At 41.1% G+C, this 17,116-nt stretch overlaps 1 protein-coding gene and 1 long non-coding RNA gene across 3 annotated transcripts; one reads left to right on the top strand and one right to left on the bottom strand.

The window, feature by feature from the left end:
* Window positions 1-113: 113 nt before the first annotated feature.
* Window positions 114-8,647, bottom strand: LOC115176440 (uncharacterized). Its single transcript, XR_003872237.1, has 5 exons — window positions 8,349-8,647; window positions 5,563-5,654; window positions 601-720; window positions 378-503; window positions 114-271 (listed from the first exon to the last, which is right to left on the bottom strand). It is a non-coding gene; the product is annotated as an uncharacterized LOC115176440 (long non-coding RNA).
* On the top strand, window positions 8,146-15,543 carry leng1 (leukocyte receptor cluster (LRC) member 1). Of its 2 annotated transcripts, XM_029736483.1 has the most exons (5): window positions 8,146-8,221; window positions 11,021-11,188; window positions 11,451-11,642; window positions 12,157-12,470; window positions 14,573-15,543. In XM_029736483.1, the coding sequence occupies exons 2-5, from the start codon at window positions 11,057-11,059 to the stop codon at window positions 14,790-14,792; spliced, it is 858 nt and encodes a 285-aa protein (XP_029592343.1). In that variant the 5' UTR covers window positions 8,146-8,221; window positions 11,021-11,056; the 3' UTR covers window positions 14,793-15,543. The 2 variants fall into 2 exon arrangements, with proteins under 2 accessions (XP_029592343.1, XP_029592341.1); XM_029736481.1 differs by lacking the exon at window positions 8,146-8,221 and having other exon boundaries at window positions 10,684-11,188.
* The last annotated feature ends 1,573 nt before the right edge of the window (window positions 15,544-17,116 follow it).

Here is a 17,116-nt window from a genome sequence, read left to right as displayed (position 1 = left end):
GAACAAATTCTTATTTTCAATGACGGCCTAGGAACAGTGGGTTAACTGCCTTGTTCAGGTGCAAAACGACAGATTTGTACGTTGTCAGCTCGGGGATTCAAACTTGCAACCTTTCGGTTACTAGTCCAACGCTCTAACCACTAGGCTACGCTGGGGTATAGCATACATTTTCAACAACAAAAACTGCTCTTCCAGTTTGTGTTCTTTACTCTGTTGAACTCTTTTGTCTTCATTCCTAGGCACAGCACCGTCTGCATGCAAAACATTCAATCTAAAACAAAACAAAGCGTAACACGTTATAAATAATATCAAATATCAATGCAGTATGACAAATGACGAATTAGCTTTCCATTGTGTTATATCATAAATTGTCTTACATGCCGTCACTGTTGTCAAAAGATTATAAACATGTTAAATAAAGTTACTAAGCCAGTCAGTCTTTGGGCCACATCCAGGTTCTTTATCAGCGGCACACATGAAGCAGTTGTTGGCTTTGTTGAACTCTGAAATCATAGGCATAAACTGAACATATGGCTGTCCCACACAAATACATAAAAATAAAGAATTTACATTTACTTTGAATTAAATGTCATTACATACCAGACATTTTTAGTATATCCTCAGCCATTTCTTTTTGCAGTTGCTCCATGTGTTTTTGAAGGTTCCATATCAATTTGGGAAGGGGATGTTGGGGAAGTTCTGTGCAACTTCCTTGGCCATCTACACCAAAAAATAAAATAGAGTTCTTGACCTAATTGTCACATAACAGCTAACCATTCATTATTGAAAATAGAACTATCAAACCTGCATTACAAAGACCCCACAGCTGAAGGTGTCCTGCTGCATGGTGTGAGTTATTTCCCCTCCTTTCCACTTTATACATTTCATTTCAGTCATTTAGCAGACGCTCTTAACCAGAGCGACTTACAGTAGTGAATGCATACATTTCATACATCATTTTCTTCCCCCCCATACTGCCCCCCTGTGGGAATCAAACCCACAACCCTGGTGGTGCAAACACCATGCTCTACCAACTGAGCCACAGGGAAGACACAAATCTCATTACAGAGACATTAGTATACATCCAACATGTCCGCCCAATCGTCTTTTCCATGGCAGGATCTTCTCATTTTGAAGTATACTCTTTTTTATGTAAACATAATGGAATTATGATTAGTTATAGGCAAATGAATACACAAGCCAAATTTGTATGCTGTTTTCATTATCACTATAATCTAGTAGTAATTTCTTAGTAGAGGTAATTTCCTTTATGCCTCCTTCAACACACAGCCTAAATTATATGCGCTGAACCATTTACAGGACAATAATAAAAGTAGCATATAGGATCCAACCCTATCACAGAGTGAATAAATGTAGAGCGTTTGTAGACTTTAAGAACAAAAATATTAAGTGACAGTTTCATCAGTGCTTAAAGAAAGTCATATCACAAAGATCACAGATGACAGTGCCCACCAAATCTATGACACTAGAGAATGAATTGTAAGCACCAACGTGTGTTTGTCAAAATAATATCTGAAAATGTCAGTTGTTAAACATAATACCTCTATTTGCAATAGCAATTTATGATCTATGCAGTTGAGGAATATTCCATGTACCAACACTACATGTAGGACGGACATAAGACATTCCCACATACAGTATTTAAAAAATTTTATTTCACCTTTATTCAACCAGGTAAGCCAGTTGAGAACAAGTTCTCATTTACAACTGCGACCTGGCCAAGATAAAGCAAAGCAGTGTGACACAAACAACAACACAGAGTTACACATGGAATAAACAAACGTACAGTCAATAACACAATACAAAGTCTATATACAGTGTGTGCAAATGAAGTAAGAATAGGGAGGTAAGGCAATAAATAGGCCGTAGTGGCGAAATAATTACAATTTCGCAAATAAACCCTGGAGTGAGATGTGCAGAAGATGAATGTGTAAGTAGAGATACTGTGGTGTAAAGGAGCAAAAAATATAAAAATATAAATAAAATAAATAACAATATGGGGAAGCGGTAGTTGGATGGGCTGTTTACAGATGGGCTACGTACAGGTGCAATGGTCTGTAAGCTGCTGTGATAGCTGATGCTTAAAGATAGTGAGGGAGATATGGGTCTCCAGCTTCAGTGATTTTTGCAATTCGTTCCAATCACTGGCAGCAGAGAACTGGAAGGAAAGGCGGCCAAAGGGGGAATTGGCTTTGGGGTGACCAGTGAAATATACCTGTTGGAGCGCGTGCTACGAGTGGGTGCTGCTATGGTGACCAGTGAGCTGAGATAAGGTGGGGCTTTACCTAGCAAGGACTTATAGATGGCCTGGAGCCAGTGGGTTTGGCGACGAATATGAAGCGAGGGCCAGCCAACGAGAGCATACAGGTCGCAGTGGTGGGTAGTATATGTGGCTTTGGTGATGAAACAGATGGCACTGTGATAAACTGCATCCAATTTGCTGAGTAGAGTGTTGGAGGCAATTTTGTAAATAACATCGCCGAAGTCAAGGATCGGTAGGATAGTCAGTTTTACGAGGGTATGTTTGGCAGCATGAGTGAAGGATGCTTTGTTTTGCAAAATAGGAAGCCGATTCTAGATATCATTTTGGATTGGAGATGCTTAATGTGAGTCTGGAAGGAGAGTTTACAGTCTAACCAGACACCTAGGTATTTGTAGTTGTCCACATATTCTAAGTCAGAACCGTCCAGAGTAGTGATGCTAGGCGGGTGGGCAGATGCGGGCAGCGATCGGTTGAAGAGCATGCATTTAGTTTTACTTGCATTTAAGAGCAGTTGGAGGCCACGGAAGGAGAGTTGTATGGCATTTAAGCTTGTCTGGAGGTTAGTTAACACAGTGTCCAAAGAAGGGCCAGAATTATACAGAATGGTGTCGTCTGCGTAGAGGTGGATCAGAGAATCACCAGCTGCAAGAGCGTCATCATTGATGTATACAGAGAAAAGAGTCGGCCCGAGAATTGAACCCTATGGCACCCCCATAGAGACTGGCAGAGGTCCGGACAACAGGCCCTCCCATTTGACACACTGAACTCTATCTGAGAAGTAGTTGGTGAACCAGGCGAGGCAGTCATTTGAGAAACCAAGGCTGTTGAGTCTGCCGATAAGAATATGGTGATTGACAGAGTCGAAAGCCTTGGCCATGTCAGTGGATACGGCTGCACAGTATTGTCTTTTGTGGATGGCGATTATGATATTGTTTAGGACCTTGAGCATGGCTGAGGTGCACCCATGACCAGCTCGGAAACCTGATTGCATAGCGGAGAAGGTACGGTGGGATTCGAAATGGTCAGTGATCTGTTTGTTAACTTGGCTTTCGAAGACCTTAGAAAGGCAGGGTAGGATAGATATAGGCCTGTAACAGTTTGGGTCTAGAGTGTCTCCCCCTTTGAAGAGGCGGATGACCACGGCAGCTTTCCAATCTTTGGGGATTTCAGACGATACGAAAGAGAGATTGAACAGGCTAGTAATAGGGGTTGCAACAATTGCTGCGGATAATTTTAGAGAGTGTCCAGATTGTTTAGCCCAGCTGATTTGTAGGGGTCCAGATTTTGCAGCTCTTTCAGAACATCAGCTATCTGGATTTGGGTGAAGGAGAAATGGGGGAGGCTTGGGCAAGTTGCTGTGGGGGGTGCAGAGCTGTTGACCGAGGTAGGGGTAGCCAGGTGGAAAGCAAGGCCAGCCATAGAAAAATGCTTATTGAAATTCTCGATAGTAGATTTATCGGTGGTGACAGTGTTTCCTAGCCTCAGTGCAGTGGGCAGCTGGGAGGAGGTGCTCTAATTCTCCATGGACTTTACAGTGTCCCCAAAATTCAGATGAGACTGAGACATACAAGGCAAGATATGTTGCAAAGGGGTATAGTCAAGTGGCAGGAATAGACTATAAGGAGACTTTTTCTCCAACTGCAAATATGACATCAGTACGCTGTTTGATGCAGCTAGCAGCTCAGTATGACTTAGAGTTACATAAGATGGATGTCAAAACAGCATATCTACATGCTCCTATTGACTGTGAAGTGTACATGGAGCAACCAGAGGGTTTTGAAGTCAGGTCAGATACAGGTGAGCAACTAGTCTGCAAACTGAACAAGTCACTGTACGGCCTGAAACAGTCAGGAAGGAACTGGAACAAAATGTTGCATGATCACCTTAGTGAAAATGGTTTTACACAGAACCCAGCTGATCACTGTGTTTATAACAAACAAACTGCAACAGAAAGGATCATTTTGATAATTTGGGTCGATTATCTAAGTATCGCTGCTAGTGATAGTGACTCACTCACAAGTGTAAAAGAAATGTTAAGTGAAAAATTTAAGATGAAAGATCTTGGGAGGCTTGGACATTTCCTAGGCATTGATTTTACACAAAGTGAAGGGAAAATAAGGATGAACCAAACAAGGTACATAACCAAGATCCTGGAAAGGTTTGGTATGTCAGACTGTAAAACAAGGTCAACACCATGTGAACAAAAACCAAACTTTGATGGTGATGGTGAACTTATTGATTCAAAAAGGTATCGTGAAGTGATAGGCAGCTTGATATATGTGATGACATGTACAAGACCGGATATCAGTTGGATTGTCAGCAAGCTGTCACAATACCTATCAGAACCAAAAGAGCACCACTGGATAACAGCTAAACATGTGTTGAGGTACTTGAAGGGAACAATGAATCAGGAGTTGTGTTACAAAAAGGGGGTGGAAAAACTCAACCTCGTAGCATATAGTGATGCTGATTGGGCAGCAGATCAAAGTGACAGACGAAGCATAACAGGGTATTGTTTTAGTTTAACTAAATGTGGACCTGTCATTTCATGGAGGTCTAAGAAGCAGCCAACAGTAGCTTTATCTACATGTGAAGCAGAGTACATGGCACTGGCTGCTACTACACAAGAAAGTTTGTACCTTGTACAGTTATTGGGCGAGATGGATAGTGAGTGCCAATATACACCAGTAACAATCTTTGAAGATAACCAAGGTGCAATTGCTCTGTCAAAGAACCCAGTATGTCGTCAGAGATGTAAACATGTCGACATCAGATATCATTTCTTTCGATCTGCACTCAGTGATGGTAAAATAAGTATTGAATATTGTCCAACGGCAGACATGGCTGCAGATGTTTTGATTAAACCTGTAACGAAGTTCAAAAATGAAAAATTCTTGGGTTACATGTTTGGAATATAAACTGACATTTGTGAGATGAATAACTGTAAGCTAAATGTGTTGATAAAGTTAGGTTGAATACGACTTGTACAGTATAAGAGCAAGTGGGGGTGTTGGCATGTGGACTAATATGTTGTTGAGTTGTGTTCTTACACTGGTACAGTCATGCCCTATGAGAGATGTATGACTGCGCATGTGCGAAAATAAATAAAGTGCATTTTCCCCCCGTTCTGGTTAAAACACCAATGATGAACATGTGTGTTTATTCCTCCGTTAAGTAAACCGGTATTCCTGTCCTGAAGATGTCAGCACCAACAACACTTATGAATGTATGTAAAATGCTAATATGTATTAGATCCATTACAATAGAATAACTAATACCTGAATTTGAATGCAGCGTGTTCCGATTCCTCCTTCTCTTTCTGTCCAGCAGGGTCAACCAAAAACACTTGGCCTGATGGTTCATGCAGCTACTGGGGAAGCAAAATAGAAATGTATTGATCCCTTAAAACCTGTTGAGGATCTTATCCCGATCTTATCCCGGTATTGGGATTCATTGTCATGTGACCATGGCGGGGAATTCAAAACTGCAAGAGTAATCATTTCAAAAAATCAAATAATCAACTATTTTCCTCCATTTGAAAGATATATCTCCTAAATCTAACCACGCTGTCCGATTTTCAGAGGCATTACGGAGAATGCATAAAGTTAGGTTATGTGAGGAGAGTACATTGACAATAGCTGCGTGTAATGTTTAGCCAATTCAAAGAAGGGCATCAACAGACAGAAAACTAGCTAGAATTATGCACTTACCTTTGACAATCTGCATCAGATGACACTCATAGGACATTATGTTATACAATACATGCATTTTTAGTTCCATCAAGTTCATATTTATATCCAAAAACAGCATTTACAGTCGCGGTGAAATTCAGAATTTTTTTCGGCTCGAATGCACCCAGTGAATCCAGCATTACAAATCACGGAATTACTATTCGAAAACATTGGTAAATTATAATATTGTCATTCAAAGAATAATATATTATCATCTCGTAATTGCTACCGAAGGGCCAGATCTCAAAATAACTTTACTGGGAAATCACATTTTGTATAAACTGGGTACTATGCTAACAACAATAAGCTATATGCTAAGCTAAGCTAAGCTATACCGTTAGCATTAGCATCATCTAATATCGATAATAACATTCTAAATATCCCCTTACCTTTGATTATCTCCATCAGAAGGCGCTGCCAGAGATCCCAGGTCCAGAACAAATGTGGTTTCTTTTGACAAAGTTCATAATTTATGTCCAAATAGTTAGCGTTCAGTAGGCTCCCACAAAATGAGGTGGGCAGTGTAAAGTCACGTCGAAAAACTAAAGAAAACCTAGTAAATAATCTATTTACGTTTGTTTAAACATGTCAAACGTTGTTTAGCACTAATCTTTTGTTCCATTTTTAACGTGAAACATCAGTAAACATCAGTAATATTTTCACACAACCTATCAAGTGTCTAGAATAAACGATAATGACAAAGGCACTCTTCTCAGATTCATGCGCAGGCGCAAAAAATGAAGTGATGACGTGTCAACTTGTAAGCTTTCTAATTCGGTGTGTATTTATCACAGATGCTTCAAACAACTTTCTAAAGATCGTTGACATCTAGTGGAAGCAGTAGGAGTTGCGAACTGAATCCTTTCTCACTGTGGTATCTTTAAAACAATGACACTAAATAGTACAGTCACAAAATTCTCTTTTTTTTAAATCTATTTTTCACAGGTTTTTGCCTGCAATATGAGTTTTGTTATACTTACAGACACCATTCAAACTGTTTTAGAAAATTCAGAGTGTTTTCTATCCGAATGTGTTAATAATATGCATATCCTAGCTTCTGAGTTGGTGTAGGAGGCAGTTAAAAATGGGCACATATTTCTTTCAAAATTCTCAATACTGCCCCCGTGGCCCGTAGAGGTTAAGTGATTTTACTCTTAAATGATCCATATCACAACCCTCAGACCTATTCACAAAAATGTACCTAAATCAATTTTGGAAAAAGGATTTTACTCACAAAAGACGTAGGAATTTATTTTCCCAGTTAGAAATAGTAGGCCATGCATCAAATAACTATTTTCATCAGAAAAACTAACCCTCAAATGCAATATTGCATTTGTAAGTTGTCTGTGTAACAGTGTAGGTTCCGTCCCTCTCTTCGCCCCAACCCGGGCTCGAACCAGGGACCCTTGCACACATCAACAACTGACACCCACCGAAGCATCGTTACCCATCGCGCCACAAAAGCCGCGGCTCGTGCGACGCAAGGGGAACCCTACTTCAAGTCTCAGAGCGAGTGACGTCACCGATTGAAACGCTATTAGCGCGCACCACCGCTAACTAACTAGCCATTTCACATCGGTTACATCTGCAGGTGGCTTGTTGTGAATGCACTCAAATATCAAGTCATTATCAGGTTATGTAAACTGCGTTCTAATACTCAACATAGAAGGATTTGTCTTAATGTACAGTATATGAAAGTGATGCTATGAAAATGATTCTTTCACCTTATCAAGCTCACTGTGACTGACAAATCACTGCCTATTACTGTGATTAAAAAGAGCATATGGAACATTGTTTTTCATGAGGCCTAACTGTGCACCTTCCTTTAAGCACCTATGTTCTAACACCTCTCTTGTCCTTGATCCATTCTGAACCTTGTTTGAAGTCACCAGGTCACATGACCAAGGAGCTATTGAAATTCTACATTTTGAAAAATTCATGTAAAATCATGTGAGATGAAAATTGACCAACTAAATGTGTGCAATGTGTGTCTATGCCATCGGGTTAGCTACAACCAGTTTTGAAAGTGTTAGGAGTAATGGTTAAAGAGCTATTGAAATTTGAAAAATTGGATTTGTCACTATGTTGATGATCCCTAACTGCTGTTGGTGGACGTAAGGAAAACTACAAAATAGATCCGTCGAATATCCAACCTGAAACTGTCTTTACCTCGGTCTATGGACAAACATTAAGAATAAGCTACGTGGTGAGTTGATGCCTATTCGGCAGCTAGTTAAATAGGTGAATGTATCATGTTAGTTTGTATACAATATTATACTTTACGAAATTTTTTGAACAGATTTCTGTTGGAACGTTCCACAAATTGTACTCACCGAATTGTACCCATCAGCTAGAAGTGCTTGTGGAATTTGCAAGTTGATTGTGTGGGACAACGTTCGGTCTGTGATTCAGTTAAGCTCGGCCATTACTTACATATTGTGCAAGTGTTTGTCATGTGAGAATTGTGTCAGTATTGAAAATACAAACGAATATACAGACCAGTCCAGTGTATTGATAGTCAGGTTAACACTTTCCTGATATTTTGTTTGTTACTTCCCGACATAACGACACAATCAGCTGATTGTGTCGTTACAAAATATCATCAGGGAAGTGTTAACCTGACTAAGCAAGTTAAAATACATTTTATTCAACATTCTGACTTGTAATGGGACTGTTCGGGAATGCTGAACCTACATGTTAGATACAAGAGTGTAAGTCTTTCACTCTCGGATTCTAAGAGGCTACCTCTAGCCCACCTTTACAACATTAAATGTGTTTATTTTTCTAAATTGATTCAAATAATGTTTACATATATTTATGTTCTTCAGTTTAACAATTTCTCTCTCTCTCTCTCTATATATATATATATATTATACTGCTCAAAAAAATAAAGGGAACACTTAAACAACACAATGTAACTCCAAGTCAATCACACTTCTGTGAAATCAAACTGTCCACTTAGGAAGCAACACTGATTGACAATAAATTTCACATGCTGTTGTGCAAATGGAATAGACAACAGGTGGAATTTATAGGCAATAAGCAAGACACCCCCAATAAAGGAGTGGTTCTGCAGGTGGAGACCACAGACCACTTCTCAGTTCCTATGCTTCCTGGCTGGTGTTTTGGTCACTTTTGAATGCTGGCGGTGCTTTCACTCTAGTGGTAGCATGAGATGGAGTCTACAACCCACACAAGTGGCTCAGGTAGTGCAGCTCATCCAGGATGGCACATCAATGCAAGCTATGGCAAGAAGGTTTGCTGTGTCTGTCAGCATAGTGTCCAGAGCATGGAGGCGCTACCAGGAGACAGGCCAGTACATCAGGAGACGTGGAGGAGGCCGTAGGAGGCCAACAACCCAGCAGCAGGACCGCTACCTCCGCCTTTGTGCAAGGAGGAGCAGGAGGAGCACTGCCAGAGCCCTGCAAAATGACCTCCAGCAGGCCACAAATGTGCATGTGTCTGCTCAAACGGTCAGAAACAGACTCCATGAGGGTGGTATGAGGGCCCGACGTCCACAGGTGGGGGTTGTGCTTACAGCCCAACACCGTGCAGGACGTTTGGCATTTGCCAGAGAACACCAAGATTGGCAAATTCGCCACTGGTGCCCTGTGCTCTTCACAGATGAAAGCAGGTTCACACTGAGCACGTGACAGAGTCTGGAGACGCCGTGGAGAACGTTCTGCTGCCTGCAACATCCTCCAGCATGACCGGTTTGGCGGTGGGTCAGTCATGGTGTGGGGTCGCATTTCTTTGGGGGGCCTCCATGTGCTCGCCAGAGGTAGCCTGACTGCCATGAGGTACCGAGATGAGATCCTCAGACCCCTTGTGAGACCATATGCTGGTGCGGTTGGCCCTGGGTTCCTCCTAATGCAAGACAATGCTAGACCTCATGTGGCTGGAGTGTGTCAGCAGTTCCTGCAAGAGGAAGGCATTGATGCTATGGACTGGCCCACCCGTTCCCCAGACCTGAATCCAATTGAGCACATCTGGGACATCATGTCTTGCTCCATCCACCAATGCCACGTTGCACCACAGACTGTCCAGGAGTTGGCGGATGCTTTAGTCCAGGTCTGGGAGGAGATCCCTCAGGAGACCATTCGCCACCTCATCAGGAGCATGCCCAGGCGTTGTAGGGAGGTCATACAGGCACGTGGAGGCCACACACACTACTGAGCCTCATTTTGACTTGTTTTAAGGACATTACATCAAAGTTGGATCAGCCTGTAGTGTGGTTTTCCACTTTAATTTTGAGTGTGACTCCAAATCCAGACCTCCATGGGTTGATACATTGGATTTCCATTGATTATTTTTGTGTGATTTTGTTGTCAGCACATTCAACTATGTAAAGAAAAAAGTATTTAATATGATTATTTCATTCATTCAGATCTAGGATGTGTTATTTTAGTGTTCCCTTTATTTTTTTGAGCAGTTATATGTATGTATGTATGTATGTATGTAATGTATGTATGTAATGTATGTATGTATGTATGTATGTATGTATGTATGTATGTATGTATGTATGTATGTATGTATGTATGTATGTATGTATGTATGTATGTGTGTAGATCTCTGAAATAAATACAAAATGCTATTATTTCTGTCATGTGCAACGTGCGTCCCCTGCTGACCCGTGAGAGAACTTCTACAAAATAGATTTAGTTACGTAGACGTAATGACGTAACTATATTTTCGGGTGTGTGTATCCGGTTGTGGTTGAATTGCTTTTTGGTTGCTTGTTTACCTTTCAGATGTGTTAAATATATTTTCTTTGGTTTTATGCAAACGTTTTATTCATTCGGTAACAGCTGTACAAAACCCAGTGTCAGAATTACATCTCTGTGATTGAAATAGCTGTAAAAAAAAAATGTTTTTACAGGAAATAGGTTTGGACTAGCTAAAGTTAGCTAGCTAGCGAACTGGAGTTACAGTGCAGACTGACTGAATTGCAAACAGAAGTCAGGGCATGTTACGTTTTTGACACATTTTTGCTTAACTGTACAAGCCCTGGTCAAAACAAACACTCGACTTCAGGAGAAAAATGAATATTCTACCTAAAAAGAGCTGGCATGTTCGCAACAAGGACAATGTCGCGCGCGTGCGTCGGGACGAGGCACAAGCCGCAGAAGAGGAGCGAGAGGTCCAACGCCGTGTGGAGCGAGCAGAGCAGGAGGTAACCACAGCAACGTTGCATCCCCATCCCCAAATTGCAAATTGATACATAACTTATAATTGATTTAGTATGGTCTGAAGTGACAACCAAACTTTGTGTGATACAGGAATGTTACGATGTATGACATGTGCGATTTTGTTAAGAGAAGCGATGTAAGAGGCATTGTTAAAATAGTATCAAGTCATAAAAGTGCATACAAATGTGTAATGTACTTCATTATTGCCATTGAATCTTATGTAAGTAAGTAACCTCTTTGCTGTAGGCACGAACAGAGCACCTGAGACAGAAGTCACGAGCTGCACTTCAACAGTCTGGAGGATGGAAGGATGAGGGAGGTGAGAGAGGAGGGGAGGTGAGTGGAGGAGTGGTGGAACACCTCAATCTATTTCCTCTGGAGGAGTCGTCTGAGAAGAAAGGAAACGCAGAGTACCTCAAAGACCAGAAAGATGAAAAGGTGACCTTTCTGTTATGCTTTTCCCCCTTCACCTGTGTTGAAATCAAGTTTCTTTGTGCACATGGCTACTGGTTTTTGCATCCCGCTCTACGTAACAATGTTTACCTTCATGGGCTTGTTTCTCTCTACTTCAAAGCTTTTCTCTAGTGGATCTAGCCAGCCAATGACAGTGCCTGGTTTATTTAGTCCAGAGCCATTTCTAAACAGAGATCGGCCAATTCAGTTTAAGATTTTGAATGTAAATGGGTACCATGTTGGCAATTGAGAATGCATATTGGAATTTAAATATCATGGCGTATTCGACGCTAATATGGAAAAAAATGTAACAGATTTAATGGACTGATGCTTATCACATCAATGGAAGGATCAGAGAATGAGATGTGAATAAATGTATTGAACTTTCCAGATAGTACACCTGAGATGGTAGCTGGTCCTGATTCCTCCCACAACAGATCATTACTTTGAATGAAAATATTCTACTTATTCTAATGCTATGGTGATTCTGTTGTTGTAGGAGCGCGAGGAGCGTGCTATTGGTCTGCTAGTGTCCCTAGGACCCCAACCTGGGACAGAGGTAACTCCATGGTACATGAAAACAGGCCATGAAGAAGAGAAAGATGAAGAAAAGAAGAAAGAGAAAGACAACAAAGGAAAGAGACTGCCACTCAGTCAAGAGGAGAAGGAGAAGAGAGACAGACGACTGAAAGACATGCTGGACCCCTTGAAAGAGATGAAGAAAGCACTGGCGGTGAAGCATAGAAAAGAACATAAGAGTAAGAAGAAGGAGAAGAGGGATAGAGGGGAGAGGAGAAGCAGTGGTGGAGAAAGGTGAGAAGTTTGAGTCTTTATCAAGACAAGGTGTCTTATCTGTATGTCTGGGGGTGTTTTGTGTTTCTTTGATCAATCATAAGACCAATTAGCTTTGACCTAAAGGGGCAATCAGCAGTTGCTACATACATTTTTGGAATTCTAAATTAATAATATGTACCAATTCATTCTTGAAGAATGTACAGTTGAAGTCGGAAGTTTACATACACTTAGGTTGGAGTCGTTAACTCGTTTTTCAACCACTCCACAAATTTCTTGTTAACAAACTATAGTTTTGGCAAGTCAGTTAGGACATCTACTTTGCATGGCACAAGTCATTTTTCCAACAATTGTTTACAGACAGATTATTTCACTTATAATTCACTGTATCACAATTCCAGTGGGTCAGAGGTTTACATACACTAAGTTGACTGTGACTTTAAACAGCTTGGAAAATTCCAGAAAATGATGTCATGGCTTTAGAAGCTTCTGATAGGCTAATTGACATCATTTCAGTCAATTGGAGGTGTACCTGTGGATGTATTTCAATGCCTACCTTCAAACTCAGTGCCTCTTTGCTTGACATCATGGGAAAATCAAAAGATATCAGCCAAGACCTCATTACAAATATTGTAGACCTCCAAGTCTGGTTTATCCTTGGGAGTAATTTCCAAACGCCTGAAGGTACCACGTTCATCTGTACAAACAATAGTACGCAAATATAAACACCATGGGACCACGCAGCCTTCATACCGCTCAGAAAGTAGATGCGTTCTGTCTCCTAGAGATGAACATACTTTAGTGCGTAAAGTGCAAATCAATCCCAGAACAACAGCAAAGGACCTTGTGAAGATGTTGGAGGAAACAGATACAAAAGTATCTATATCCGCAGTAAAATGTGGCTGCTCAGCAAGGAAAATGCCACTGCTCCAAAACTTCCATAAAAAAGCCAGACTACGGTTTGCAACTGCACATGGGGACAAAGATTGTACTTTTTGGAAAAATATCCTCTGGTCTGATGAAACAAAAATATAACTGTTTGGCCATAATGACCATTGTTTGGAGGGGAAAGGGGAGGATTGCAAGCCGAAGAACACCATCCCAACTGTGAAGCACGGGGGTTGCAGCATCATGTTGTGGGGGTGCTTTTCTGCAGGAGAGACTGGTGCACTTCACAAAATAGATGGCATCATGAGGATGGAAAATTATGTGGATATATTGAAGCAACATCAAGACATCAGTCAGGAAGTTAAAGCTTGGTCGCAAATGGGTCTTCCGAATGGACAATAACCCCAAGCATAATTCCAAAGTTGTGGCAAAATGGCTTAAGGACAACAAAGTAAAGGTATTGGAGTGGCCATCACAAAGCACTGACCTCAATCCCTTAGAAAATTTGTGGGCAGAATTGAAAAAGCATGTGCGAACAAGAAGGCCTACAAACTTATTGTAGGCCTCCTTGTGGGAAGCTTATTGTGGGAAGCTTGTGGAAGGCTACCTGAAACATTTGACCCAAGTTCAACAATTTAAAGGCAATGCTACCAAATACTAATTGAGTGTATGTAAACTTCTGACCCACTGGGAATTTGATGAAAGAAATAAAAGCTGAAATAAATCACTCTACTATTATTCTGACATTTCACTTTCTTAAAATAAAGTGGTGATTCTAACTGACCTAAGACAGGGAATTTTTACCAAGATTAAATGTCAGGAATTGTGAAAAACTGAGTTGAAATGTATTTGGCTAAGGTGTATGTAAACTTCCGACTTCAACTGTAAGTTTTATAAATGCATCATTAGCTTAGTTTAACTGTCATACCGCATCAGAACTATTTTACTCTTTGTAAACCAACTATATGTAAACAAATACTATATTACCCCAACTTTGTTATAACTGTAATTTTGTGCATGGTCAGTCCTTGCATCCATAGCTCTATGAATTTAAGTGGTTACATTTCTTCAGCTTTTTACCGAAACGGGTGGGGTGGCACTTTGTTATTGTTTCAACTCCACTTGGATGCATAACCAAGAGACCAAGTACACTGAGCCAAGTGGATAAGTGCAAAACCAAGTGCTCTGGATAAACATGTATTGTTGATGGTAACCACCTCTTCTCTCTTTTCTAGCTCTATTGAAAGGTTGCGAGCAGAGCGGCTGCAGAGAGAGGCGGAGGAGAAGAGGAGAGCCCAGGCCCTGCTGGACCATAAGAATGGAACAGGGAAAGAGAAGGAGCGACCAAGGGAGACAGAGGAGAGGGAAATGCCGTACAACAGTGCTTATTTCCCAGAGCTGGCCCGCAAGAGGCAGAGAAAAGACCGCAATGCCTGGAGAGATGGCATCTTTTGAAGTCATACAGCATGCAGTCTCATTGTTCGGGCAACAGACACAGAACATTAAGGCATTCAAGATACATTTATTAGTATGTGAAAGACACCGAAGACTTCGACAAGGACTAGAGAGCCTGGAAGGTTATTCAGTTGTATTGTTGTGAAATGTGAGGCAGTGTTTTTAGCTTATTCTTGCAGTAACATGGAGGAGTTGTGCATGTAGGCATATACTGTAGGTTGTTGAACTAGTGAAGATGTGTACAAAAATAGCTCAAAATGCTACATTGTTTATTTCTATAACATCTAGGCTATCCTGAGTATCCTAGGCAGACGTATTAATGATTGTTGTCATTGAATGATCAATGTTATTTCTAATGAGGTAGAGAAAGAAAGAACCAATCAAGGGATTTGGGACAGCTGAGTGTAGTGTTGGTGTCTGTCTGGCACCCTGCTCAAGTGTGAGACAATACAGAGAACATTTTGCTCCACAACACAAGACCACTGTTCAAGTTGGAGTGCGTTTGATGTTTTACTATTGATGACAACATTGTGTCACAAATGTAATTGTGTCAATTCAAGTCTGTCAAGTCTATTTTGTTTCTGATAATAGCATGTGCCAGTTTGGGAGGTGTGTGTGTGTGTGTGTACATGCATCTGTTCTATTTAACTATCTGACGTAGACAGAGTTTAGGGTGGTTGGCCCAACTATTATTGCACATTTTCCATTTCAATTAATTCAATAAAAATGATAGGCCTGCCAAATATCAAAATCATGTGTTCTCCGTTATTTTGCTTATTTTATACATACCCCATATCCATGCACCACCCAAATGATTAACCTAAAACATTTTACTATAGCAATGTCAATAGATTGTGCTACAAAACAGAGTTGCGGCAGTATAATACATTCATTTGTCTAGCAGGTGCATACATACACAGCACCGCGAAATAAAACGGGCCCGAGACAGCAGAGTGTAGAAGCGAGACAGACGCATGAAACCACGGGCAAACCATGATAATGCAAGCTCACTTTTGTCTGACGTAACCGACGTTTAACGGGAGATAAATACTACAGTCGCCCTCGTACTGGTGTCGGGGGGGAAAGAGCCGAAACGGGAAAAATAGCGGATGGTTTGACCTCATTGGGGTTATTTGTTGTTTTCGTTGCCGTTTTTGTGGAGAGACCACTGATGTAACGGTTCTGGATTTGATGGGTTGGGTTGGCAGGACGAGATGCACAAAAGAGCGTCTCTTACACCGTGTTTAGTTGCGGATTAGGAGAGGGGGATCAAACGGAGGAGGGGGAGAGGGGAACACAACAACAAGGAGACGTTCTTTATTAGCGGGGGAAGACAGCGCCAGACCAGGATACGGTAGCGGAGAGAAGAAGACCGAAAACGTCGCTCGAATGATTGTGCGGTGGTGGATCCGGCGACGATGCGACGACACTGCTGGGTGATAGTGCTGGCGGGGATGTTGTCGTACTTCAACCCGGAGAGAGCCCTTGGAGCCCCGCAGAGAGAAGGTGAGTGGTGTCGGTGAGCTGGAATGATATTGACGCTGGGAGAAAGAAGAGAGGGGGAGGTGGGAGAGGGGATAGATTAGAGGGTTATGAATAGGTACTCGGAAATATTACGGCCAAAACACACTGACACAGCCTCAACAATAATACTATATATGTTATCTTTCTTGGCTGATATGATTAGGCTATGGTAGGGAATATGCCTTTATAACACGGGATGAAATCAAAAAGACAATGGCCACATTATTATCATCAAGTAGCCTGGAGAATTCGGTAGGATCTGCGACCCTATTTCGGTGGTATTTATCAATAGTATCGATGGCATGTCAAAACGGGAATTTGCCCAATGAATGTTCAATGAATCGCCACTGTATCATTCATGTGTATATCTAACCTATATTATGCCACTTGGGTTTAATGATAAAAATCTTAGAATTTCCATTTAAAATCCACAAAATCCGTTTTATTTTGTCCGCCTTTTATTAGGCATCGCAGTGTTTTGTTTGTGTATTGTCGTTTGCAGTCATGGTGTTCTAGTGTATTGTTTTGATAAGAGCTGTAAACTGGAGCTGGTGGAATAGGCCCCTGCTATGTGTACCTATTTATATGCAGTGTATGTCTGGATAGCTGTCTAGGGAAAGAATAATAGAATTGCCCAGGAATTGTGCATCTATACTGCCGATGGATAGGCTACATAAAATATTATTGTATTCTACATAGACTTATGTGAAAGAGTTTGAATTTCATATAGGCCAAAATGTTTTTCCTATTTTAACAGTTTCCAATGTAATTCTACTGCCAGGCCATAGGCTTGCATAGGC

The sequence above is a fragment of the Salmo trutta genome, chromosome 37 (assembly GCF_901001165.1).
Source record: "Salmo trutta chromosome 37, fSalTru1.1, whole genome shotgun sequence".
Lineage (NCBI taxonomy): Eukaryota > Metazoa > Chordata > Actinopteri > Salmoniformes > Salmonidae > Salmo > Salmo trutta.
The sequence above is the reverse complement of the archived record's forward strand: the minus strand, read 5'-3'. Positions and strand labels throughout refer to the sequence as shown.

Bases quoted from the DNA above. Each gene is read 5' to 3' on its own strand.
- leng1 (XM_029736483.1), top strand. From the start codon at position 11,057: ATGAATATTCTACCTAAAAAGAGCTGGCATGTTCGCAACAAGGACAAT. The intron at 11,189-11,450 runs GTAACCACAGCA...TCTTTGCTGTAG, and splicing joins TGGAGCGAGCAGAGCAGGAG to GCACGAACAGAGCACCTGAG. The intron at 11,643-12,156 runs GTGACCTTTCTG...CTGTTGTTGTAG, and splicing joins AAGACCAGAAAGATGAAAAG to GAGCGCGAGGAGCGTGCTAT.